Source organism: Triturus cristatus, chromosome 11 (assembly GCF_964204655.1).
Source record: "Triturus cristatus chromosome 11, aTriCri1.1, whole genome shotgun sequence".
Lineage (NCBI taxonomy): Eukaryota > Metazoa > Chordata > Amphibia > Caudata > Salamandridae > Triturus > Triturus cristatus.
In genome coordinates, this window is record NC_140594.1 from 1,156,961,165 (window position 1) to 1,156,988,289 (window position 27,125).

Here is a 27,125-nt window from a genome sequence, read left to right on the forward strand (position 1 = left end):
CCACTTTAGATCGTCTGATCTTCCTGAAATAGGTGTTTCTCGTGGTTCTTAGTAACTTGAGGTGGTCAGCGGATGGGACAGATCTCCACCGTTGGTCGATTCATCTGAGGGATCTCCTGCCACCATGCCACGGTTTTGAGTCTTTTTTGGGGACTCTTTTCCGCTGCAGCGGAGCTAGGTTGTCTAGTAACATGTTCATGGAGTGGAAGTAGTGATTGGTCAGACTATGAACATCAGATGATCCTTCAGGGGGGATCAAGCTGTTAGGGATGGAGGCTGAGAGTGCGTTGGAACTGAGCTTTTTCATATCAAGCTTCCAAATTTTCGTTCTTGTGGGTTGTGCAGCGGGTACTTTAGCCGATTCATTGATTATGAATGTAATGATGTGGTGGTCAGACCAGTCACATGGGAGGATCAATTCTAGCAAAGTGGAGTCAGCTTTGGAAATTACCAAATCAGGTGTTGCACATTTATCATGTGTGGGACTGTTGCAGATTTGGGTGAGGTTATGGTCTGTGAGGAAAGCTTTGAGGCTTTTGACCCCTGGGTCATTCAGGTCATCCCAATGGAGATTGAAGTCCCCCAGGAATATTTGAGTCTTATGAAGTTTAACATTGGTAGCTAGGATATCCATTGGGTTTTCGATGAAGGAGCTTTTATCTCCTGGAGGGTGGTAGAATGTATGTAGTGAGCATATTGGCTTGTTATTACTAGAGATAACTAGATGGAGGTATTCGCAGGAAGATAATAATGGGGAGTGGGATCGGTTCACTGTTAGATTGATTCGATGTATGTACGTGATACCACCATCTGGCCTGTCCGTTCTATCTTGTCTAGTGATGCTATAGTTTGGGGGTACCAGTATATCTAGAATGGGCATAGACAATTCATTTAGCCATGTTTTGGTCAGAATTAGTAGGTCTGGTTCATTGGTGAGAATGAGGTCAGCTATATCAGTTGCATGTCTTGATGCCGACCTACAGTTTTGAGGTATGCATTTTAGTTGGGACTTGATGTATGTTGGGTTGGGTTCAGGTATGAGAGGGACTCTCATGAGGTTGTTTACAACTATACCGCTAGAGTTGTGTCTTGTAGTTCGATGTATATCTGGGGAAATGGAATGGATTAGGAAATGTTTTAGAGGAGGGTGAGATGGGGTCTAGTGACTTTATCATTGATGAGAGGAAAGATGTTATCAAGAAGGTTGATAACCATAAATAAAATTTAAAACAAGTGAACATAAATAATAAATTCTTAATAATTCAAATTATTCAAAAATCTGGAAAGCCATTGATCACTAAAGAACTGTTGCATATGAATATATCTGTAAATCTTTTATTCTTTAACACAATTAAAAATAAGTTGAAAAAACAAATCGATGTACATCACAATTGCGTTGCATAGAATAATCTATGCATTAAGGAATTTTTAATATTATCACTTTGTGGATAAAATTGAAACCACTTGCACAAGCCCTTTATATAATTTGCTCCCTTTATGGAACGCATTTGTGATGTTTATCCATTTTTTTTCCTACTTATTTATAATTGTGGTAAAGAAAAAAATGTATCAATAACTTTAGGTGTAAATTGAATCTTTTCAGCATTTCCTTTTTTGAGGAGTGAGGGAAGGAATCCCCCCACCCCCTCCAAGATCTCGTATCACTGCACCACCCTATACCTGTATAGGTCATGTCTGGTTCACCTTCTGCCCTCACGACTCATGGTTTTCTGTTTCTTTCGAGTCTAAGACGCTTGTTCATGGGGTAGGACGGGAGAAGTAATCTCTGTACATTATTGGTGAAGAGCACCACACACACCAGCATCCTCTTTGTGCCAATGGACATGCTGGCCTTCCTGCTTCTGTTCTGAGTCGCTGCACTGTTTCTTCGGGGATCATATTTTATGTCCTAGTTGCATCCTCACTTTCTCTGTCCATGGTATTTATTGTCTCCCAATTTCTGACTATCTGCCTCCATCTTGCAGTTGCTGCTGGTTTCTTCTTTCCTTTGTGGGCCACCAAGGGTCACTGGCCTTGCAGGAGTTTGGCATGGCTCAGATCAGCAATCTTTGATCTTGTGTCCTGGTACTTTCATGACACTTTGCTCTTGGCCACATCACTGTACCTCACCATGTGGGGCTGTGGGCAGAAATAAGGTCTCCGCTCTAAATCAATGCCTCCACTTCTCCTATGGCCATGGGAGGAGGTACCAAACTGAATTACCATCACACCGGCCCTTGCCCACAGCTGCCACAGTCGCTCTCCCAGACAATGCTACACAAGACTCAAAGGTTTCTGATGCTGGGGTGAGGTGAGCTGCATTGCCCAGAGGTTCTGATGCTGCTTTAGTCCACAATACACACAGCACATACTCTTAGCGCCTGGAGGGGAACACAAGCAGCGCTGCGGCCTTCCTTCCCACTCTTTCCTCAGTTTGCTTTTTCTGAGCCTACGTAGGGAATTTCTGTTTTTGGATATGTAAATGTACATTATATGAATGTATACATCTGGTTGTTCATACATGTGTCTTAATAGGTTGATTTGTGCTGTTAGTTGATTTTGATCTCAGTGCCTCCTCCAGGGAAGCCTCGGCCTGGGTTTGCTGCTGCAGTGTTGAGCTGTGATCAGTTTAAAGAGCTGCTTACGGGAAACGTGGGTCCAGAGAGTCTTCCTTGAAAATGGTCCAAGTGAGGACATCTCTTGGTAGCGACTGCTGATGAGCACCTCTGACTCTTTGATGCCATTGGTGTGGACCTTTTGTTACTCCTCGATCTCTCTGCAGCATTTGACATTATCAATCTTAAGATCGGCTTTCACCACCTCTGATCAGTATCTGAGATATCTGAGCATCAAACCGGTCTGGACTACCACCCCGACGACTGCAGGGGATAATAGGGGATCGCTCCTGCACCTGGTGCCCAGGACCAGAGACTTCGGAGTCATTCATGGAATAGATCATCTTCTGGGTCTCCACGCCTTAGTGCTGAGAGGGGGCGGAAGGCATAGAGTGGGCGTTGAGTCTTCTAGGCACAGAAGTCTGAAGCTTGGCCCAGTCCTGAAGCTGAACCTTAGAGCACATCTCAGGGAGGGACCCTGGCTCTCTTCTGGACGTGGAAAATCTCATCTGCAGGGCACCCCTCTTTACCTCCAAAGACTAGGGTTTGCACGTGTGTGTGAGATCTCAAAGGAGAGAGCTCTGCAGGGCACCCAACTTTACCTCTAAAGACTAGGGTGTGTGTGTGTGTGGCTGTGTGTGTGTGGCTGTGTGGCTGTGTGTGTGGCTGTGTGTGTGTGGCTGTGTGTGTGTGGCTGTGTGTGTGTGGCTGTGTGTGTGGGTGTGTGTCTGTGTGTGTGTGGGTGGGTGGCTTAGGGTTCTTGCCTTGGTTGTGCGCCCCGGACTCTGAAATGGATTTATTTACCCTCTTTTAAAGAGGCACCACACACTCTGCTAATAATCACATAAATAAGATATTTATTCATTTCTACCTTTCTGTAGCAATTAGGATGATCACCGCCCTTCAGGGCATTCTAGACACTTTACAGTCTTGATCGTTTGTGCGATAGTCTAATGCATTCTGGGTGTTGTAGTCTTAATTCACTCCCCTGTTGAACTCAGAAGAGCAACATACCCAAAGTTCATGATTTGTGGGTGAAAAGTTGGGGGTGTGTCCTTTATCAATTGGTGCGAAGTGCTCCCTCTGCGTGCAAAGAAAAATTCCATAGGAAGCAACGAAAACTACCCTGAAGCAATGCCCCCACCTGCCTCTAGAGCCCCCACTTCAGATTCGCATTCGGGATAACAATGGCTTGAAGGCACGCAGGTAGCACCATTGAAGGCGCTCCTGCCCCACTGTTAACGAAATGAAAAGGGTAGAAATGCAGAGGTGCAAAGATTGAGTGTGCCACCATTAATGGATCAATGGAGCCTCCAAGCGCTAGAGCCCTGCACAGAAGCGGATCTCTCTGCCCAGCAGGGAGGCAACAAACTCCACTGGCAGCACACAGCAGCCAGTGTGGGGTGGAAGATACTGCCCAGCAGAGAGGCAACAAACTCCACTGGCAGCACACAGCAGCCAGTGTGGGGTGGAAGATACTGCCCAGCAGGGAGGCAACTAACTCCACTGGCAGTACACAGCAGCCAATGTGGGGTGGAAGGTACTGCACAGCAGAGGGGCAACAAACTCCACTGGCAGCACTCAGCAGCCAATGTGGGGTGGAAGATACTGCCCAGCAGGGAGACAACAAACCCTGCGGACTGAGCAGAGCGAAGCCATGACTGGAGGGGCAAGATGCCATCATTGGTCATCGGTGATCGAGTCCAGAAGCAATGATGAAGAGGGCAATCCGGGATACAGGGGCCAGAAGTGAGGGAGCAAAGAGGGAACTGGGGATAGGAGGAAGAACCAATGCTATAGATCACTTCTAAATCACCCAAAAGTTAAATGGTCCCCTGACAACAGCAGTGGAAGGATACACTGCCCTAATCAAAAACAGGGCAAAACCGAAGTTCTCCAATGGAGGGACAAACCCAAGAATAGGGAGGAAAGACAGTGAAGTGGACAAATAATCCATCAAGTCATGAGAAGTATGCAGACCCAAAGCTCACTGTTATTATATGTGAAGGCACCGGTTTCAACGCCGCCTGTGACCGCCCGCCATTGCTGCCTATAGAGGGGGATAGAAGGCGACTTCCATGGAAAGTAAATCCGGAGCAGAGAAGAATGAGCGGTCTCTCTGTCTTCAGTAGACATTGCAGTTAAAATATTTTGAGACTATAAGGGTGAAGAGCAGTAACAGCCGCACTGCGCCCATTCCCGGAACCGTACCATACCAGTGTATCTGTGTTACTACACACAGCCAACAGTCATTGTTTTTGTGGTGGTTGTTGGCCGCATTTTTATTACTCATTACATACGTCATATTTGTACAACTCCCTTGGACACCTTCTCGGGCCGGGGTCAAAAATCATTATTTTACATTATCACAATTGGGTATCACAAAGTGTCATTTGGACATCATAAATCAGAGGTCATAAATCATCGGGTATCGTAAATCATTCTGCCGCAATCGGCCCTCATTTTGTTGTCATAAATCATTCTGCATAAGCATCATAAATCATCGGCTGGCCATAAATCACTGGTTTGTTTTTTGCTTATTTGCATCCGCTAGGGTCGTAAATCACCCTGACCGCTTGTGAATTGTTCTTTGTTGTGTTCCACGCCCCTTTGCGTGTGGGGGGGTAGCCTTTTCCCGGAGCCAGGCCACAACTCGCTACCTTGCTAGTCTCTCCTGCACCCTGCCGTCTGGCGGGGGCTGGGCTGCGAGTGCCGTCTCCGTTTGCTACCCCGATTTTTTTTTTTTTTTTTTTTTTGTCAGGCGTACTCACCCAGCCGTAAGGCATCCCAGAGTGAGTGGCCCTCCTTCTACACACCACTCTGTTGGTGTGTTTCCATTATCTGCCCGACTTACAGCCGAGTTAGCGTCCACGAAGAAGTAATCGGTACTTCACAACGCCGCGGATCAGGATATCTGCTCTAAAAACAAGATGCCCGTCATCCAAACGGCATCATCTTAAATACCACCTGCGGAATATTTATCAGTAATACATATAAAAAGAATCTCGCTGCATAGAGAAAATATCCTGAATCCACGAACTAACATCAAGTCTATCTAAGCATTTGATCTCTACATCTTAAAAGCCATTTAAAAGATAGAACAGGCTCTACGACATCCCCTGGCAATACCTTGGAACTTTTCTTACCTATCGTGAAATCACATCGTTAAAAGCATTGCATCGAATATCAGGCTGTTAATGCTATCTCCCGATAATTGCTCCACTTGTTACCTGTTCGCTAAACTACCACTTGAAAAATTGTGGCTTTTCCTGAAGAAGGTGTACTTTTCGCCGAAACGCGCGTAGAAGATAATTATATGGCCACTGATTTGTTTTTATCTTTATTTGTTGTTTGATGAATATTATTACATTGAATGTTTACATTATGTACAAATGCATTGTTGAATTGCTTTTTTAACTATTGATTTTTTTCTTTGATTCTGTGAGAATCATTAACAATAAACACTATTGTGAAATTTTTAAATACTGTTTTGGCTATACTATTTGGACACGTCCTAGATATCATTTCACTAAAAATGTCAATTGCCTAGGAAGTTATTATTGCACTGTGTTTCCATTACCAAACCAATATACCTTTGTTTCCGCCCCTTTTGATTGGATTTGCTCTCTTTGCGTTCATCGCATGGGGGTAGTTTCTTCCCAGAGTTAGGCCTCAGCTCGCTACCATATTGGACACTTTTGTGCCCTGCTGTCCGGCGGGGGCTGGGCTGCGAGTGCCGTCTCCTACCCCCTTTTGCTAGACCACTTCACTCAGCCGTGAGGCATCCCAAAGTAAGTGGCCTTACTCCCACACACCGCCTGGTCTATCTCCTTTGCCAATCGTTGCACCCTTGGGTCCTTTCGTCCCCGTCAGCACTGCGACGCTGCTGTGGTAGGTGTGGGTGGGTGGGACTCAAAAAACATTGGTGCCGTTCCCCCAGCTCCCTGATGTGAAAGGTGAGCTGCCCAGGGGGAGTGTTGCCTTATATTCCCCTCCCCCCTTCCTTCTTCCCCTTTGTCCTTGGTGAGGGGGAGGAGAGGGCCCTTGGCGCTTTTGCAGCGTGGCGATTCCTGGCGGCTCTGACCAGCGCAAACCGGATCCATCCATTCCTTGTGGGCACGGGCAGCCGTTATGGCACCGGCCCTCGTGGACCCCTTCGGGGGCGGCCTCTGCTAAAGCAGGTGTGACCATTAATGGACTTTTACTACCCCAATCCAGGGGCGTAAGGCCATCCCTGCAGCCCCTGAAGTGGACGGGACCCACCAAATCTCCAAGGGGCACCCAAAAATCTCCAAGGGGCACCTAAACTTTCAAGGGGCCCCATTAAGCCCAAGGCTAATGAATATCTGTGAGATATGAAAGACTCTGGGTTGGGGGGGGCCTCATCACATTCTGCAGGGTGGGGCATAATTTTACGTTCCGCTGCTGCCCCAAATTCAAGACAAACCCAGAACTCCATTCGGCCAGAAGGCTCACATTCAGTTAGGGCTTCAAGCCATAGGGTGGGCTCCCCCTGGAAGTGCCTCATCTTAGGGGAGGCACCAGGCTCTGGCCAAGAGGTGCAAAGAGTCAAACATCTGAAGAGAATTGCCCCAAATCTGGCCGAAAGGTCGAGCGTTACCCAGAAAGAGTGCTTTGTGTGATTGGGTGTAAATCTGTCCAGTAGTTCCTGAGAAATTAAGGTTAAAAATGTATAGATATGTGGACTATTGGTTTGCGAGAGTCCTGTGGGGGTGCAAATTTGTAAAATGAAGCAATCTGATAGACGAGGGGTCTTTTTCCAGTCCGGAGTTAGTGTGCAATCTGAAGAGCTGGCCGCAGCCTCCATTACAGGACTTGGATCAATTTAAAACAATATATATGTTTTTTCGGGAGTGTCTGACACCAAACCCGCTATTTTTATTTTTTATTTGGTTCTCCAATCCCACAGGACTCCAGTAGGAGTTTGTGGTCAAAAGTTTTTTTTTAATAAAAGCAGGGGGTGGGGGGGGGGGGGGGGTACTTGTTGTCCTTTGGGGCTGGCCGCCTGCCACGTGTTTTTCATGGCCTAGCCACACCATGCATGGCCACAGGCGGTGCGCTTTGGGGGATTTGCATAGTTGGAAATAAAATCTTAGTTTGAGGTAAAAGAAAACCCTAGAAATTCACTGCATAAAATTCTCTTTTTTTAATGAGACGTTTTGTCTTCTTCAATTTAATGTTTTCGTCTCTCTATGTAAAGGGTTCAAATCGCTGCTGGATTCAAGCCCTGCCGGACAAAACACTTAAAATAAATGGAGTCCTTGATACTTTTATACTCCCCTGTCTAATAACTCACTGTCCATGTGGTCAAATGTGGTCAATATATGTAGACTATAACAGCCGGGCCTGGTGGCTCATTGGACTAACGCGTCCATTAATATAATCCACATTTGTAAAGCGCAAACAATCACCCGTTAGGGTCTCTAGGCGCTGGGGGCCGTCAGGAAGATTAAGCAAGCTTTTGCCCAGAGTCACATGGTGCTGGGCTAATCTGTCACCGGGGCCGGGAATCGAACCGTGATCCCCGGATTCCGGAATCAGTCGCCCTGGCCGCGGCGCCACACCTCTTCCCAGGGCTCCATGTTCGACCTCATGGTCACAGGTTCAAATCCCAGCGGGTTCACTCAGCCTTTCATCCATCTGAGGTCGATAAAATGAGTATCATTGAGTTGGGTAACAATAAACATCTGTTCTTCAGCGCTAAGATACCTCCGGAAGAACGTGCGCTTCACAAATACACGTTATGGCAGCCTCAGTAGCCATCAGCACTTTTTCAAGAAAAACAGAACTACCCCTCCTACACCGCAGCTCATGTTATGCCCAGGCCACCTTCTCTCCATAAAAGGAATGTTTCACAATATACTAAAACTTATTTTGGCAAATGCTATGATTTTAACCGACATTAGAACCTACAGAAGTATCTTCCTCACCAAAAAGCCATGCTTTCGGATAATGGCCATCCAGAGAAAATGTGGAGTCGCGCACTGGCTTCCGTCTACAAGCCTGGTGCGGGTACTGCCCTTTATAAGTATTTTAGCGCGTTTAGTGACTGAAGTCTTGTGTCTTTCAGCTTTCTGTGGTTCAGTCTGCAAAGCTGTGAGGTTTTTTTTTAAAACTTTGCATGGAAAACTTTGTGTATTTGTTGATGGTTTTTCTTCACGACTTCAGTGTGAAAATTGTTTGTGACGTGTTGCATGCATTCTTGTTTGATACTAAACAAATGGGTCTGCAGAAGACTTACGTCACAGAAAGCTGTTGGTTTTCGTCTCTCGCCTTTGGCACTGTGCACAGGAACATTATGCACCCCTTAAACTTGTAGAGAAAGATTTTGCATAAATATTCCTGCATGAATTGTCACACACGCTTACAAGTAGCTTGACTTGCACTCCAGAGGTCCTGTTTGGCTGCACTTTGTCATATTAATGTGGAAAGGGTCTTGCTTTATGGAGAGAAAATGTTTGCCTGGTGAAGAAACACCAGTAATCCTTGCAAACTTTATAAAGGACAAAAATCATGAACTTGGTGTGTGTGAGGACACAACACCCCAGATCACAACTTGTCACGATTGAAGAAAACGTGCAACATGCCCCTTCAATAAAAACTCGTCTTATTGGTCCGGTTCTGATCTTGCAGGCGACAACCTCCAGACGGCGGTGACTGTCGCAAAGAATTCAGGGATGATTTCTCGAACGAGTAAGGTGATCTTGGTAGAAGCGAGTGAGCCCGAAGGATCCACGCCTGCGTCCATCGCCTGGAGAGCCATGGAAGGCCAGAAGCAGACCAATGGGACCTTTGTGAGTATGAACCCTCCCTCCCACCGCCCCAAGTAGGCACAAGCAAGAAGGTTAGGGCTACTCAGTGGCAGAACAAAGTGGAAGAGGCAGAAAAGAGTTGCAAAGCTGCCAATCAAATTTTATATTACAAATATTTGTCCTGTTGCTTTCTTTGAACGCTCGCTTCCTTTTTAGACCTTTCCCTCAGCAAGTAAGTTTACATCTGTAATTCCTTAATAATAAAGAAACAAACTTTCAATCCCAATGACCTTCCTAATTCCTTTCCTATTCACTTTCTTCTGTGTATTCCAATGAGTCTGATGTGTCTTGTTTCCTCCCAATTGTCCCCATTCTCAGTTCAATCTTTTTGCCTCTGCTCTGTCTGGCTTTCATCCTCCAAATCCAACTGAAACTGCTCAGCTGTTTCCAACTTTCTCCTACAATCTTATCCCTACAGTCAATTCTCTGTCTTAATACTCTAAGACCTTTATGCTATTTTTATTAATTCGGTGTTGCTAAACTCTCATTCTTCCTTGGGCGGTAAAGGCACTGTTCTTAACTGGTTTTCTTCTCACCTTACTGGTGTTCCTTCACGCTTCAATGGAAGGACCTGTTTCTACTCCTTTCCCTAGTCACTGTGCTGTTCCTCTAATGTCTTTCCTGGGCTTACTTCTTGTTTCTTTCTTTACTATTCTGCCATTTCCCATTATTTCTACATATGGTGTTGATGAACTCTTCTACGTTAATGGGTCTCAGACCTTCTTGTCTCTCCTGTTTTTTCTACTTCACTACAGGAACGTGTCTCCATGTGTTTATCTGCTCTGGACACCTGGAAAGCATCTCATTTTCTGAACCTCAAACATGGGAAAACTCAGGTTCTTTTTTCCTATCTTTCCTAATCACCTAATTTAATATCCTTACTTCTCTACTGAATGCACCTTGGACATAGTCCTCAACGCCTGTCGTCACTAACCTTCTCAGATTTCATCTCCTGTCTCGTCCTGTCACTTTCATTTGAATAATATTTGTAAACTCACACTTTATATCTCCTCATTGAATGAAGCTACTGCTTCAGGCTTTAGTCCTCTCCCAGTTAAATTGTTGTTTTATTGTATATTGGACATCTGTCGTTAAAGAAGTTGGGGAGGTCTGCCCTAACACACCCAATGGGGTTGGCCTCAGGAGCTAGTCTATGGCCAGACCATGCTTGTTTAGAAAAACAATATTTAAAGGGTTTGCTGACTTCTGTCTTATATATATTTAGTCTGTGAATCCCAATACATCAACCCACTGTGCTCGGTTGTGATGTCTATATATCACAAACAAATGGAAAAAACAAACGGTACAGGGACGTAACAAAGGACGTTGTAGTTAGGCTCAGATTTCACTCATACACAACCAGAGAAATTCAGCTCTTCTAGTTAGCTAAGCTAACTAGAACTTGTGCTCCCGCAATGCACTGCTGATGACGTCACATATTACATCACTCATGTCCTGGTCAGTGACATAACTGATGAAATCACGGATTACATATCAAATGACATCACTGATGACATCCAGTGAGTGTAAGTGGTTCTAGGTATATGGATGTGTGAGTGGCTATATGAGTTGCTTTATGGATTTACTAAGTGGCTGTGTCAGTAGCTGCATGGAAAGTGTGTAACTGACTGCAATGGGTGAGTGAGTGGGTGTGTGAGTGGTTGTTTCGGTGAGTAATTGGTTTTGTTAGTGACCGAATTGGTGAGTGAGTTGGAGTATGAGTGGTTGTATGCTTAAGTGAGTGGCTGTGTCAGTAACTCCATGGCAGAATTTGTGTATGTGTAAATAGCTGTATCGGAGAGCGAGTGGCTGTGTCATTGACAGTATGGATGAATGAGTGAGTGTAAGAGTGGTTGTACTTGTGAGTTAATTTCTCTGTCAGTGACTGTATGCAAGTAAGTTGTGAGTATGTGAGTAAGGTGGTGTGCTACAGTCTGTATGTGTGAGTGCATGTGTTTCTGTATGACTATATGGGTGTGTGAGTGGTTGTGTTTAGTGATTGTGTGGGTGGCTGCATGGGTGAGTGAGTGGGTGTGTCAGTAACTGTATCTGTGAATGAGTAACTGTCTCAGTGAGTGTTTATGGCTCACTTAGTCAGTGTCTCATTGCCTGTGTGGGTTAGTTAGTGTCTTAGTCACTGACTATACAGCTATATAATGTCTGTCTTAGAGAGTGTTTGGAGCAGTGAGTGGGTGTGTTAGTGACTTCCTGGATGAGTGAGTGGGTGTGCTAGTAGCGGTATGAGTGTGTGAATGGGTGTGTCAGTGAGTATATGGGTAAGTGAACGGTTGTGTGAGTGATTGTATGTGTGGGTGTGTGACAGGGTTTTTCACAGATACTTTGAGGGTTTCAGTGAGTGTGTAAGTGCTTGTTAAGATGATGTCATCAGTGATGTCATCAGTCTAGTCACTGACCATGTCATGAGATGAGTGATGTAATATGTCAGGTGATAAGCAGTGCATTGCTTGGCCGTGAGTTATAGTTAGCTCAGCTAACTATAACTGCTGAATTTCTCTGGTTTTCTATGAGTGAAATCTGAGCCTAACTATAACGTCCCCGTAACCTTTTTTTTTTTCCTGTGAATTTCAATGACTTTTTTTTGACGCAGCAGGGGGTTGGCTGCAGGGCCTGTCTTGCGGTCAAGCCCGAAGGCCAACCCCCCACATCCATCCAACTCCACACTCTGCTGTGTTTGGCCGCATAGCCTGCGGACAACATCCCGCACAATGTCTTAGTGGGTGCGTTATCTGACTGGACCTGTGAGTGAGTGAGTGTGTTAGTGTTCGAGTGGATCTGTAACTGCATGCGTTAGTCTCTGTGAATGGATCTGTGAGTGGCTGTATGGATCTGGGAATATTGTGTGAATGCCTGTTTGTGTCTCTGAGTGGGTGTGTGAGTGTGTCTGTATGACTGTGAGAGGTGCTATGCATTATGAGCCAAATGGGTGAGGGGCAGCCGTGTGGCCCTAGAGCACCCAGTCTGCACTGGGATCGTGGGGAGCCTCAAGGCCCACGCTGTCCCTGCCGGCTCCCCGCCTCCTGCGGTTGCCAGCATTTCTTTCACACACAGGGAGCTGCTAAACCTGCAGCTCCCTGTGTGTGAAAGCAATGTCTCGCTTGACAGCAGGCAGAGAAACAAACGAATGCTCCACTTTGAGCAAGTGAGAGCATTTTCATTGCTCTTGCTTGCCGAAAGCGGAATGTTTGTAGTGGCTTGATGGGAGCAGTTAAAGGTCCTGCCAAGTCACAGCAAACAGCTATGTCCCAGGGGTGGGCACTATGGGACATAGCATGACTCTGCCTTGGGGGAGTGGTAGTCCCCAGAGTCATGTATACTTTCTTTGATTTGGCCCAGAGGAGATGGTGGTTCCCGGTTTGGAAGGGCCAAGCGAGCCCATTCAATTAAAGAAAAGCCCTGGGAAGGTGGTGATTCCCAGGGCTGCAGGTGGGTCCACGCGGCCTCCCGCATTCAACGAAATTAAAGCCCCAGGTGGCGCCCAGTGCTGCAGAGATGCACCTGAGATTTTGCTGCAAAATTGATCCCAACAAAGTGTTTAACCCCCAGCGGGGTCCCTGTGGAACCCCTCCACCAGTCTTAGGGGGTCAGGGTAGTCGTACCCTGCCCCCATTCTTTGTTTACTTTTTTTGTGCGACTCAGCTGAAGCCCAGTCCCAAGATGGCAGCCAACACTTCCTGGTTGAAATGTTGGCAGCCAATCAGATTTCAACACAGGGACTGCTGGATCTGTGGATGATCAGTGTCCCTATATATACAAATTTTGATTTCTCCTAATATTTTCAAAACTACTGAATTTATTTACACCTACTCAAGTCTCACTCATGGTAAATTCTCTGGAAATGGGAATGGATCAGAAAGCTGTATCAGTTGTGGGCGGGGCCGAGGCTCTCTGGAAAGGCCTTTCCATAAACCATTTCAAGCTGCCGTGCTGTGCAGAAGGGTTGCGGCAGGGGTGGAGTGATGATGTGGCACAGTATGATTGGGCTGAGGTGCCTACTTTCCAGAATGAATTTTCCAACCCTGCTTTAAGACACCTGCACAAGGACAGACTGTTGAGGCTTCATTGGACCTGGCAATGACGCCACTGAAGGAATTCCCAGCTGGAAGGAGAAGCGGCTTGATGCCACTGCAAGCATGGACTTTGATTCTAACTGCCACACAGGGCCTGCTAGTGTTTCGCTGGGGCCCTCTAGGGGCAGTAGAGAGATGGAGCTGCTTGCGGGGGCGTCATGAAGGGTTCTCCTAGATCTTCTGTGGATTAGTTCTTAAGCAGGGTCACCCCCATCAGAAAGGTGGCCCCCAAGACGCAGGAGCCGTGCAAGAGGGTGAAAGCAATGGGCTTTGAGGAGTGTTGTAGGGAGGCTCATCTGCTGGCAGGCTGCAGAGGGGCTGCTGAGGAAGCCCCCGAGTGCAGTCAGGAGCCAGGAGCTCAGACATAATACCGGTCCTGCAACGGGGGCGGTAAATCAAGCCCCGAGTAGAAAAGTCCAATTTAGAGTCCAGGAGGTCAGAAGAAAGTCCTCGTAGTGCTTCACACTACGATCCAGCTATTTAAACGGGTTGCTAACCTCAATTAGGGGAGCTGGAAATGGTTGGACAGTGGTGCATTCAGTGCCTGGAAATCCCATTATCAAGAAGCAGAGGCGCTACTGATGCTCTTAGACAAAAGACATGCCTGTCACTAGTAGGGACAGACTATTGCATTGTAAATATTCTCCCAGGCTATCCTACACCGTGGCAGCGGCCCGATGGATTGTCGGCCATGACGGCTTCCAGAGCCGCCAGCCTCTTCTTTCCAGCTTGTACCTTCTCAGAGTACTGTCGCGAAAGCTTGAAGGTGTTGTCTGATACGTCAGACTTGCCTCTTCCATGTGCCCTCTCATGGCACTGGTGGGGTTTGTTTGTGAAGGAGGGACCGACATCAGGGGGGACCGTTCTCACTGTAGCTAAGAGGAGCGCTGCCGTTTGGTGGTGCGGGGGTTCGACCCATACTATCCATGTCTGGCTGACACTTTGTGAGGACGCCTAGGACATATATGTGGTTGTGCTGCGAGGTACATCTCGATTTAGGGATAAAAGGGAACCCCTCCGACTCCTCCTAAAGTCAGACGTGAGGGAGAGAGTGGGATGGAGGTGTTGGCCGGTACATAAACTGTGGTGGCAGGCTGACATTTGCGTAACGTTTGAGGAGACCCCGGAGGCGGCAATGCTGGGGTTGTTATAGGACCCATGACCATCCTCGGGTGGATGAGAGGAATGGAGATCCCGCCATGTACGCGGAACAGTATACGGGTCCCTTGCCACACCCCTGCAAGTGAGCTATTCAATATTCCATTCTGTATTAGGGTTTGGTAAATGCACAAACTTAAAAATATGTTTGTGGACAACAGAAATCATCAACCCTCCCCCAGGAGTTCGAACAAATGTCACCCCTTGTCCCACCTCCTTATGAGGAGACATTACTTTGGTCTCATGGTACATCTGGGCATATTTGAGGATTCTTTAGTTAATATGTCGGTAGTGGCTGCCTCTGCTCCTGTAGCCATCTAGAAACACTCTTTATATATAACTTGTGTACACTTCCAACAGAGCAAAAGAACACCTATAAACCTTAAAAGCAAAGACTCTGTGTCCAGGAAGTCTAAACATGCAGTGGATGCAATAGGTTGAGTTGCACCAGTGACTTTGAGAGCTGGTCTCATTCATTCAGTACACAAGCTTTTCTTGGCTTTTCTTGTGAGAGAACAGGTTACAAGCATTATTTTGCCTCAAAAAATCTTTCGGCGAATGCGTTTTTGCTTTACTTTTCCATCAACCCTATGTTGGACAGGCCACACGAAGGGCTTGCTCCCTCCCCGCACGACAGGGCCCGAGCTCCGGCCCACCAGGCATAACCCACGAAAAGCACCTGTACCCCGTCTCCCGACGGATCTTCTGCCCTCGGACCTCTACTCATCACGGGGCCCAGCCCCACCGGCTCCCCCGGCCGGTTCAAGCCGCCATCTTGGGCCCTGCACCACGAGGCCGCGTGGCCTCGCCCCGACCCTAACCCCGGGCCTGGCCGGCCCGACATCCCGGCACCACCATCCACCCGGGAGGTGAGCGGACCACTTGGCAGGTCAATGGGAGGACGAAGTGTCAAGAGCTCTTCCCCCGCCAGGTGCCGATCGCCTCCAGCTCCCCCAGGCGCTGGCTCCACCCCCTGCTGGGTGTCTGGACACCTTCATCCCGGGCCCTCCGACCTCCAAGTGCGAGGGTCCGGACATCAAAGGGCGCCTGCCCTATAACTGGGGCAACACCGGAGCAGGAAGGCAGTTGTATCCTGGAGTCGAGAGACACCGAGAGAACTCAGCCTTGACGGACTTCTGGCGCTGCCGTAGCCCGCTCTTGTGAACCATCGTCCTGCCTGCTGGCGCTGCCGCGGCCTTCTACAACATCCATCCTAGTCGGGACCTGCTGGCGCTGCCGCGGCCCGTTGTAACAACCATCCTCACCGGGACCTGCTGGCGCTGCCGCGGACCGTACATCGACCATCTTTCCGGGACCTGCTGGTGCTACCGCGGACCGTGTACCGACCATCTCCACCGGGACCTGCTGGCGCTGCCGCGGCCCGTACCAACTAAGCTCGAGGATTGTGAGCTAACCATCATCTCATCCAAACTACCTGACTGGTAGACAGACTGTCCCGCTACCCCTTACCCTGCTTTGAGAGACTTGAATCCAGGGGACCCCTGAGTCCAGACCTCCTTGTACCATTCAACCGTACCCTAAGAAGTGCTTATAAAGAACCCTGAACCTTATCCGTGTGTGGTATCTGTCTGTGGGGGGGGGAAGTTACTTGTCTGTACGATCGCTGGAGACGGCTCTCCCCGGAGACCTCTCCTCCTGACCCCGGCCGACCCTCCCGGTCCGTCTACCCTTTCTAACATTGGTGGCCAGCGGCGCGATCCGAATCAACGCGTAATCGTACAGAGAGTAGCTCACCCCACGACAAAAACACGATGTCAGCCAAAGATAGCAACTCCACCGAGAAATTCCAAATGGATAAATTAGAAGAATACAACCACCGCGAACTGAGACAATTCTGCATAGAACTTGGCATTGCTACCCCCGGCCTGAGTACCAAAGATGATCTAAAGCACGCCCTAGAGTCGTGGACAGAAACTGGGGTCGCCGGACCCTCCGACCAAAGCAGCATCACACCAGAGGGGAACGCCACGGCTCCCGAGGAGCGGGGAACGGGCCTCTCGCAGGAGGAGATCCGAGAAAGAGAAAGAACCAGATTGCACGAGTTGGAAATGGCACGACTCAAGATGGATGGGGAACTCAAGTTAGCCGAGCAGAAACTCAACCTCGAGCACATGCGGCTCCGAGATGAACGAGAAGAGAAGCAGAGACAGAGAGAGCTGGAGGAGAAAAAAATAACGCTCGAGCACGAGCGCAAACTGGCGGAAATAGAACTTCGGAAACAGAATAAGGAACTGGGGGTGCCTGAGCGACCACACACCCCGGGGCCAATCGAGAAAAAAGTCCACATCCCCAAGGATGTTGTCCGCGAGTATGTCCGAGAAGACGACATACAACAGTGGTTTAAAGCCTACGAGATCGCCATGACCTCCCACCGGATCGACCGGAGTGATTGGGGAGCCGGACTTTGGGGGAGGTTTATCAACGAGGGTCGCGATCCCCTACTGCAGCTCCCAGATCACCAAATGTCGTCCTACGACCACATGAAGGCTGCCCTCCTCACCCGCTACGGCCTCACACCCGAGATGTACCGCCAGAGGTTCAGAGATTGCACCCGGATCCCAGGTACAACTTGGGTAGAATACGTGAACTATTTCAGCCGTGCCTTCGAGGGTTGGATAAAGGGGAGCCAGGTCACCACCTACGAACAACTCTTTAACCTGATGGTATGGGAGCACCTGTCGAACAACTGCTTCGTCGAGCTCAGGCAGCACCTCCTCGACAGTAAGCTGACTGACCCCCGGCAGCTCGCCGCCGAAGCTGACCGATGGGAAAGCACCCGAGTGGGCTGGAGGGGGCCACACGAACAGAACAGAAACAACCAAGGCCAGCACCGTCCTCAGGGAGGAGGAGGGGGCCAGGGGCGAGGGAGAGACGCCTTGCCCGCAACACCCGTGGCCAGCACCCCGGCTCCGGCCGGTCGGGGCAACCCCCCGTGGCGTCCTGGGGTCCGAGCCAACGTCACGTGCCACCGATGCCAGCGAGTCGGCCACTACGCCAATGACCAGAGCTGCCCGCAGAACCAAACACCCAAGCCCCGCCAGGTAGCTGCCGCCGCCCTGGGGGAAGAGCGATCATTGGAGGAACCAGAGGAGTATGAGCCGGCCCAGCAAGAGTGGGAACCGGCCGCCATGGTCCTGGCGTGCTTAGGGGGAAGAGACATGGTCCCGCGGGCTCCCCTACCCGCTAACACCAGGAAATACGGTCAGTGGGTGACCATTAATGGACAGCGAGCCGAGGCCTTGCGTGACACAGGCACCAGTGTGACGGCCGTCCGCTGTCACCTGGTGAAGCCCGAGCAGATCCTGCCGAACATTCTCTGCCCCGTCCGCTCGGCAGACAACTCTGAAAGTATGTGTCAAATGGCCTGCGTCCCATTCGAATGGGGAGGGGTCTCCGGCCTGTTGAAGGTGACGGTCCGGGACGATGCCCCCGTGGACTGCCTCCTGGGGAATGACCTCGAGAGTTCCCCGTGGGCCACCGTTGAGAGAAGAGAGCACCTGGGGATGCTGGGCCTCCCGGACTGGGCCTGCATAACCACCCGGTCCATGGCCGCCCGTGCCGTCCCTCGATCAGGAGAACCAGAATGGCCAGCACCTCCGCCCCCAGTCGCCCCAGTAGAAGACAACGACGAGGCCAGCCTCCCAGACCCGACGACCGAAGGGGACGCGCAACCCCAGGACCTTCCTGACCTGGCTCAGTGGCGTCAAGAAGGGGGGCCCACCCAAGAACAGTTCCGCCAGGAACAAAAGACCTGTCCCTCCCTCGAGGGACTCCGCCAACAAGCCAGCGCCCAGAACGCAGGGGACTCCACCGGAACTCACTGGGTCTACTGGGATAACGACCTGCTATACAGCGAGCAAAGAATCGCCGAGCTGGGGGCCGGTCGAGTACTGGTGGTACCTCTCCGCTTCAGAGACTTTCTGCTCAACCTGGCCCACGATGTCCCCCTGGCTGGACACCTGGGCCAGGATAAAACGTACAGCCGCCTAGTGACCCACTTTTTCTGGCCGAAAATGAGGAACGACGTCCTGAACCACTGCCGATCTTGCCCCACATGCCAAGCCAGCGGGAAGAGTGGTCGGAAGCTGAAAGCCCCTCTGCAACCCTTCCCTGTGGTCACCACCCCGTTCGAGAGGGTGGGGATAGACATCGTGGGGCCTCTGGACCCCCGCACGGCACAAGGACACAGGTTCATCTTAGTACTGGTGGACCATGCCACCCGCTACCCCGAGGCGGTGCCCCTACGGACCGTGACAGCTCCGGTGGTTGGCCGGGCCCTAATGGGGATCTTCTCCCGGGTAGGCTTCCCCCGAGAAGTCGTCAGCGACCGAGGCACGAACTTTATATCCAAATACATGAAGTCCCTCTGGCAACAATGCGGGGTCACCTACAGATTCACGACCCCCTATCACCCCCAAGGGAACGGACTAGTGGAGCGGTTTAACCGCACCCTCAAGGGGATGATTGGGGGATTGGAAGAGCCCCTCCGTCGCCAGTGGGATGTACTACTCCCGTGCCTCCTCTTCGCTTACCGAGAAGTTCCCCAGAAGTCCCTCGGTTTTAGCCCTTTCGAACTCCTGTACGGGCACCCTGTGCGAGGGCCCCTCAGCCTAGTAAAAGAAGGTTGGGAGATGGCCCCCCTAAAGACCCCTCCAGACGTCTTCAAATACCTCCTGGCCCTACGCAATCAGACCCGGCGCTTCAGAGAGATGGCCAAGGCGAACCTCGAGGCCAGCCAGGAGGACATGAAGAAGTGGTATGATCACAATGCCTCCTCCGTTGAGTTCGAGCCTGGACAACAAGTATGGGTGATGTCCCCCACCGAACCATGTGCCTTGCAAGATAAGTGGACGGGGCCCTTCAAAGTGGTCGAGCGCAAAAGCCCCGTCACTTACCTCATCGACCTGGGGACCTCCCGGAACCCCCTTCGGGTCCTCCACACCAACCGACTCAAACCACACTTTGTGCGCTCAGAACTCAGCCTCCTGATGGCTACGGACAGTGGGGCAGAGGAAGACTCCGAACCCCTCCCGGATCTTCTGAAGACTCAGGAGAATGACGGCTCCGTGGACGGGGTCCGGCTCTCTGACGCCCTCACTTCGGAGCAACGCCAGGGCTGCCGGAACCTCCTGCTGCAGTTCGCTACCCTGTTCTCCCTCACCCCCGGGGTCACCCCTTGGTGTTTGCACGACGTGGACACCGGGGACAGTCCCCCTGTCCGACACCGGGCCTACCGCGTACCAGATCGGGTACGGGCCTGCATACAGGAGGAGGTGGCCAAGATGCTCACAATCGGGGTCATCGAGCCCTCGGACAGTCCCTGGGCCAGTCCGGTTGTATTGGTCCCCAAAGCCGCTGCCCCCGGCACCGCACCTGAACTGAGATTCTGCGTCGACTACCGGGGCTTGAACGCTGTCACCCGGACCGACGCTCATCCGATCCCCCGAGCAGACGAGCTGATCGACCGGCTGGGGGCCGCCCGCTACCTCAGTATCTTCGACCTAACAGCGGGCTACTGGCAGATCGGCCTCACACCCAGGGCTCAGGAACGGTCAGCCTTCTCTACCCCCGATGGCCACTACCAATTCAAGGTCATGCCCTTCGGCATGAAGAATGCCCCCGCCACGTTTCAACGCCTCGTGAACCAGGTCTTGGCGGGGCTCGAAGAGTTCAGCGCTGCCTACCTGGACGATATCGCTGTATACAGCCGCCACTGGCCCGACCACCTCCGTCACCTCCAAGAGGTCCTACAGGCCCTCCAGCGGGCCGGCCTCACAATTAAGGCCGGCAAGTGCCAAATTGGCCAAGGGTCTGTGACCTACCTTGGGCACCAAGTGGGAAGCGGGCTGGTGGCCCCGCTACATCTTAAGATTGCTGCCATCCAGTCCTGGCAGCCCCCCGTCACCCAGACCGAGGTCCGAGCCTTCTTGGGGCTCACCGGCTACTACCGGCGGTTCGTGAAGGACTACGGCAGCATCGTGGGGCCCCTCACGGGTCTCACGTCCAAGAACCAACCGAAGCGGATTAACTGGACCCCCGATTGTCAAGCGGCCTTCGAGAAGCTAAAGGCCGCCCTGTGCACCGCCCCTGTGCTCCAGGCCCCCGATTACAGTCGGGAATTCGTGGTACAGACCGACGCCTCCGACCACGGCATCGGAGCCGTCCTTTCTCAGTTAAACCCCGAAGGTCATGACCAGCCGGTGGCCTTCATCAGTCGACGTCTCCTGTCCCGAGAACAGCGCTGGAGCACCATCGAGAGGGAGGCCTTCGCAGTGGTGTGGGCCCTCAAAAAGCTCCGGCCCTATCTCTTCGGTACCCACTTCCGGGTACAAACCGACCATCGACCCCTGCAGTGGCTGATGCAGATGCGGGGGGAGAACCCAAAACTCTTGCGCTGGTCCATTTCCCTGCAGGGAATGGACTTCACTGTGGAGCACCGACCAGGCCAAGACCACGCCAACGCGGATGGCCTGTCCCGCTTTTTCCGCCTCGACGAAGAGAGTCCCCAAGGAGATGGGTGACTCTCCCCGCCTTCAGCTGGGGGGGACGCATGTTGGACAGGCCACACGAAGGGCTTGCTCCCTCCCCGCACGACAGGGCCCGAGCTCCGGCCCACCAGGCATAACCCACGAAAAGCACCTGTACCCCGTCTCCCGACGGATCTTCTGCCCTCGGACCTCTACTCATCACGGGGCCCAGCCCCACCGGCTCCCCCGGCCGGTTCAAGCCGCCATCTTGGGCCCTGCACCACGAGGCCGCGTGGCCTCGCCCCGACCCTAACCCCGGGCCTGGCCGGCCCCGACATCCCGGCACCACCATCCACCCGGGAGGTGAGCGGACCACTTGGCAGGTCAATGGGAGGACGAAGTGTCAAGAGCTCTTCCCCCGCCAGGTGCCGATCGCCTCCAGCTCCCCCAGGCGCTGGCTCCACCCCCTGCTGGGTGTCTGGACACCTTCATCCCGGGCCCTCCGACCTCCAAGTGCGAGGGTCCGGACATCAAAGGGCGCCTGCCCTATAACTGGGGCAACTCCGGAGCAGGAAGGCAGTTGTATCCTGGAGTCGAGAGACACCGAGAGAACTCAGCCTTGACGGACTTCTGGCGCTGCCGTAGCCCGCTCTTGTGAACCATCGTCCTGCCTGCTGGCGCTGCCGCGGCCTTCTACAACATCCATCCTAGTCGGGACCTGCTGGCGCTGGCGCTGCCGCGGCCCGTTGTAACAACCATCCTCACCGGGACCTGCTGGCGCTGCCGCGGACCGTACATCGACCATCTTTCCGGGACCTGCTGGTGCTACCGCGGACCGTGTACCGACCATCTCCACCGGGACCTGCTGGCGCTGCCGCGGCCCGTACCAACTAAGCTCGAGGATTGTGAGCTAACCATCATCTCATCCAAACTACCTGACTGGTAGACAGACTGTCCCGCTACCCCTTACCCTGCTTTGAGAGACTTGAATCGAGGGGACCCCTGAGTCCAGACCTCCTTGTACCATTCAACCGTACCCTAAGAAGTGCTTATAAAGAACCCTGAACCTTATCCGTGTGTGGTATCTGTCTGTGGGGGGGGAAGTTACTTGTCTGTACGATCGCTGGAGACGGCTCTCCCCGGAGACCTCTCCTCCTGACCCCGGCCGACCCTCCCGGTCCGTCTACCCTTTCTAACACCCTACTTTTAATAAACATGTTTTTTTTAAACGATATGCCCTATGAGGACAGGTGGATGTCAATGTATTAAAGTTTCATCAAGCTGCAGAGAAAACACCTTTAAGACTTTGGCGAGCCCTAGATTGCACTCTGTTTATTGGCCAATTATACATGTCACTCACCCACCTGTCATGAACACATACCTTCTGAGGAACCCCAAAACTCCTCCTCCGCTTTCATGGGACCTCCAGTTTTAGAAGCATCCAACTGGGGAATGCTGTGCCTCATGAGCTGTCGTTTCTCTCTCTCCGCCCCTGTTCCCACCCTCAGGGCTCTAATGAGGGATGGGCAATGCTGCTGGCTTCCCTCCAAGACAATTCAATCAGTTATTTGTAAAACTTTTCAAGTTTCAAAATGTTAATGCAATTTCCCACTAGGGCGAGTAAGCCGCACAATCTGGATTTGTGTGTAACAAAATCTACAAATGTTATTTTTAGTGCAAATGATGGTGCAGTCAAACACGTTATTTGCACAAAACAGTGTCTGTTGTGGTGCTCCATCCAGACCTGGTGTTGCAGCCTGGTGTTACTGCTGGAGTTACAACCTACAGCTACAACTTGGAGTTACAGCCCGCTGTAGCAGCCCAGAGGTAGAGCCTGGAGTTACAGCCCTCAATTATAGACTGGAGTTACAAACCTCACTTAGAGGCTGCTAACAGCCCGGAGAGATCCAGCTTGGAGTTACTGCTTGTACTTACAACCTGGAGTTACAGCATGCACCTACAACCCGGAGTTACATCATGCACCTACAACCTGGAGTTAAAGCATGCACCTACAACCCGGAGTTACATCATGCACCTACAACCTGGAGTTACAGCATGCACCTACAAGCTGGAGTTACAGCATGCACCTACAAGCTGGAGTTACAGCATGCACCTACAAGCTGGAGTTACAGCATGCACCTACAAGCTGGAGTTACAGCATGCACCTACAAGCTGGAGTTACAGCATGCACCTACAACCTGGAGTTACAGCATGCACCTACAACCTGGAGTTACAGCATGCACCTACAACCTGGAGTTACAGCATGTTAAAGCTTACAGTTACAATGCCACAGCTCTTTCAACAACTATCATAAGGATGGAAATGTGGTTTATGAGGAGGCAATTGGCTTGACCATTAAGGGCTAGAGATCAAAGGTATTTGATGAAGAAAGAGGAAGTTACATCACTTATGTAGGAAGCGGCTCCCATGGATATGCAGTGTTCGATTGGTTGCTTACGGGATGTGGTGGAAGCAATGTCTTGGGGTGATAAGGGAGGGGTTGGGGGTAGTTTTGTTGTGGGAAAGGCTTATGCTGTGGTCTATAGCATGGCTCTTGTCGGTGAAGGAATAATGCCAGATTTCTCAATGGAGCGAGGAATGATGGGTGGTGCCAGTGATTTGGTGCAGCATTTACCTACCAGGAGCAAGACTTCACTTCTGTTTTTGTTTCAGCGATGGTCTTCGCTGAATAGTTGTCTTTTTCCGTGCAATTTTAGACATTGTGTGTCTAAAGCAAATTTGAATTGGTCAAAAATGTGGTATGCTGCTCTAGTGTGAGTTTATGATGCATTTAGTTTGGAAAAGCGAGAAGGTGATTTTGAGAAAGTTTGCTTTTTGAGATAGATCAGGCAGCGGGCATGAAGGTTTGACAAATGTTGATCACAGTTTGTACTGTGTTCGGGTCAGATGGCAAGAGACCAATGAAAGGACGTGAGAAGGTAAGGTTGATAGACATTATTATGGGCTCCACAGGGTAGATGCAGAGATAAATCACGCTTCTTGACATTTGGGGGGATGCCCGCTACACCTGCTTTTCTGTTGGAGGACCCGACAATAATTCCAAATCCACCCCTGACTCCGGGATCCTTTGTCCAGGTTACACTAAAATGGCAAACCGGATTCCTCAATGAGGCTAGAATCCACATTTCCCTGATCTTGCTCAAAACCATGAAAAGGATCTCTTTGGTGGTCAGCAGCAGAGCGGGGACAAGGGGAATGGGACAAGAGAGAGAGAAACAAATACACAGACTTATCTTCACCTCGTCTGCACGTATTGCTGTACTCAACCACCAATGCGTAGGCTTTGATAGACATACCTGGAAATAAATAATTTGTTTTTGGGCGAATATTACAATACACTATTTCTACTATGGCATCTGATATACCTTCTGACAATCTCTGTATAGCCCACTCTTTGTGGTTGCTGAAACCTCTATAAATTCTTAAAGGTGAATATAATAAATGCATAGAATAACCTGATAATCCGAAGTGTAATACAGGACCTTGTATCTAGAACTACCTTCAGCACGTTAGAAATACATCCTGTGTCCTGAATAATTCTTTGTAGACCTAGTTCGTTTGCTGTAACATGCATTCACTCACCACTGGTAATACCTTATTACCACTTGTGATCAAGATATAAATAAGATCTGTACTCGGAGGATTCACTAGGTCCCCCCATGATTAGGTTCAATAGAAAGCTGACTCCCAGAAGGGACGACTCCAAATCAAAGTCTAAATTCTCTGTCCCTAATGCTTCTGCTAAATGAAACTCTAAATGTGTTGGGGTTCCGCCAAATGTCGTACAAGTCTGGGATCTGGCACAAGAGATAATAGCAAATCTAAGATTTTTTTAAAACATCTTGCTGTTCAATTTTGTAGAATGGCATTTAATGGACAATATTCAGCCACAAAACCCGACATAGTCTCTTCGCCACCCCCAGATTATGACCTCTCACTTCCATCAAGCACCACTTTAACGTACTACGCAAACCAAAAATAGAGAAAGAAAGTGTAAGAGCGAAGATCGGGTAAACCCAGGCTGGGGTCCATGTGGTGCAGGGATGTCCTGCAGAAGGTACAAAGGAAGGCAGTGTCCAAGCTGATGACTGTCAATAACTAATATGCTAATCCCCCCAGGGAGGTGGCGCATGGGCATTACTTTCATAAACATTTGTAGCAATGAAGATTCTGTCTTCTAAATCCAAGGGTTCCACCAGCACCTCCTTCACCTGGGGGTTTGAAGAGTCACTCTAAATACAAGTAGGTCAAACGTATTAGGCAAGTGGTTGTGTGAACTGTATAACCTGGAAGTAACCTCTACCTTTCCTTTAGGACAACTACGCCAGCTTTGTCGATCTCTCCGGTCCACTGGACGAGCGGAACTACTACCACTTTGCCATGAATGGGAAGTCCTACCAGGTCATCCTGCAGCATTTCAAGACCCTTCTTCCGAAGGTAGGCGGAGCCTTGCCGCAAACTACTTCGATGTCTATTAACTTGATACTTTCAAAGATCAAAAAGTCTATTTACAACTTATTGTTTAGTATGACCTGCAAAAATCATACAAATTATAAAAGTGTAAAAAAACAAATACCATATTCCATTCTAGCTTCCTAAGGTGATGGTTAGGTAGGGAGGAGAATCTTCCATTATTTTGGGCTATGAAGGTGGCCCTGGTTACAAAAAAGTGGTGGAGTTCATAAATGCAAAGAATGAGCTTGCCTTTCGGTGACAAGCACTCTTTCATGACCTAACCATGGGGTTTGTGCCGGAAGGCCTGCTACATGTTGGTATATTGAGGCCATGACTCGTGACGTGCCTTCTCTTGACTTGAGGCAAGCCATTCTAGAGTCTGGAAGATAGAAAGGCAGTAAAGTCAAGCTTCAAAACTAAATTATTTATTGAGTATTCAGTAGTTTATAGTCTGCACCTCCTGAGGTCAGCCCTGCATCATGGGACGAGTGAAGGTCCCCCGCCCGAAGCCCACACTTCTCTGGTGATGGAGCACTCTTTCTGTTGAATGTCGAATCCCTGGCAGAATCCAGGAGCAGAAATGCTGAATGGAGCAGTCTCGGGGCTGGACAAGTCTTTAATTCCACCAGGCATTTCACCCATGGGCTGGTGCTCTTGGAGGCCGGATGCGAAAGCCAAGGGCTGCTTCTGGTGCCTCTGTCCTGTAGTGTCGCGGTCTAGTGGACGCGCGCACTACGTAATGATGTAGATGTGCGTAGCGACCGTTTGGACGCTACTGCGCATGCGCGAAGTATAGCGCGCGAGCGAGAGACGCGATCGGAGCGTGTTGCCCGGCGCTCTCTCTGTAGGTAACTTATATAGTGTAATAAAGGTTCCTTTTTGCAGCAGAACGCTTCCTGAGAGTCTGTGGGGGAAAGTAACATACAGCCTGGCACCCAACAACATTACAGTGGCGACGAGGGTGGGATGAGAAGAACCCTAGGTGCAACAGGTGGAAGGTGCCCCCCAACCTGCAGCAGAGAAGAAGCCCACCAGGGGAGATACCACCCTACGCGGTAAGAAGACCGGAAGGACCAAGGGCAGACACCTACAAACCGGGAGAGCGCGGCAGAGGCAGATAGAAGCCGGGGAGTGGCACGTGGGCAACGGAGGAGCCAGCCACGAGGTAGAGGATATCGCAGGCGGACAGCGGAACCGCAGAGGAGATCCTGGCGGAGTCAGGGGACGACGGAGCAGCCAGCTCGAACGCAGTCCCAGGTACCCGAAGCAGGGGAGCGGGGACGGACGCACCAGGTAGCCCAAGGAAGCAAGTGGACGCCAAAATGAGTGCACAGTCATCGACTCTGACGACGCCGATACCCTTCCTACCACGCCCGGGAGAACCCATAATGAAGTGGGAAGACTGGAGGGAGTACTTCAAAAACTACCTGGAAGCGCTAGAAGATGAGAACGAGGAGGCGTTCTCTA

At 50.5% G+C, this 27,125-nt stretch overlaps 1 protein-coding gene across 1 annotated transcript in view; it reads left to right on the forward strand.

Annotated features, from left to right (window-relative positions):
• The window catches only part of LOC146788628 (putative cation-transporting ATPase 13A4), a 633,494-nt gene that overhangs the window by 522,941 nt on the left and 83,428 nt on the right, over positions 1-27,125 (forward strand). The window contains exons 19-20 of the mRNA XM_085635802.1: positions 9,270-9,430; positions 25,518-25,640. Coding sequence (XP_085491928.1) covers positions 9,270-9,430; positions 25,518-25,640 — 284 coding nt within the window. The remainder of the gene's footprint in view (positions 1-9,269; positions 9,431-25,517; positions 25,641-27,125) is intronic.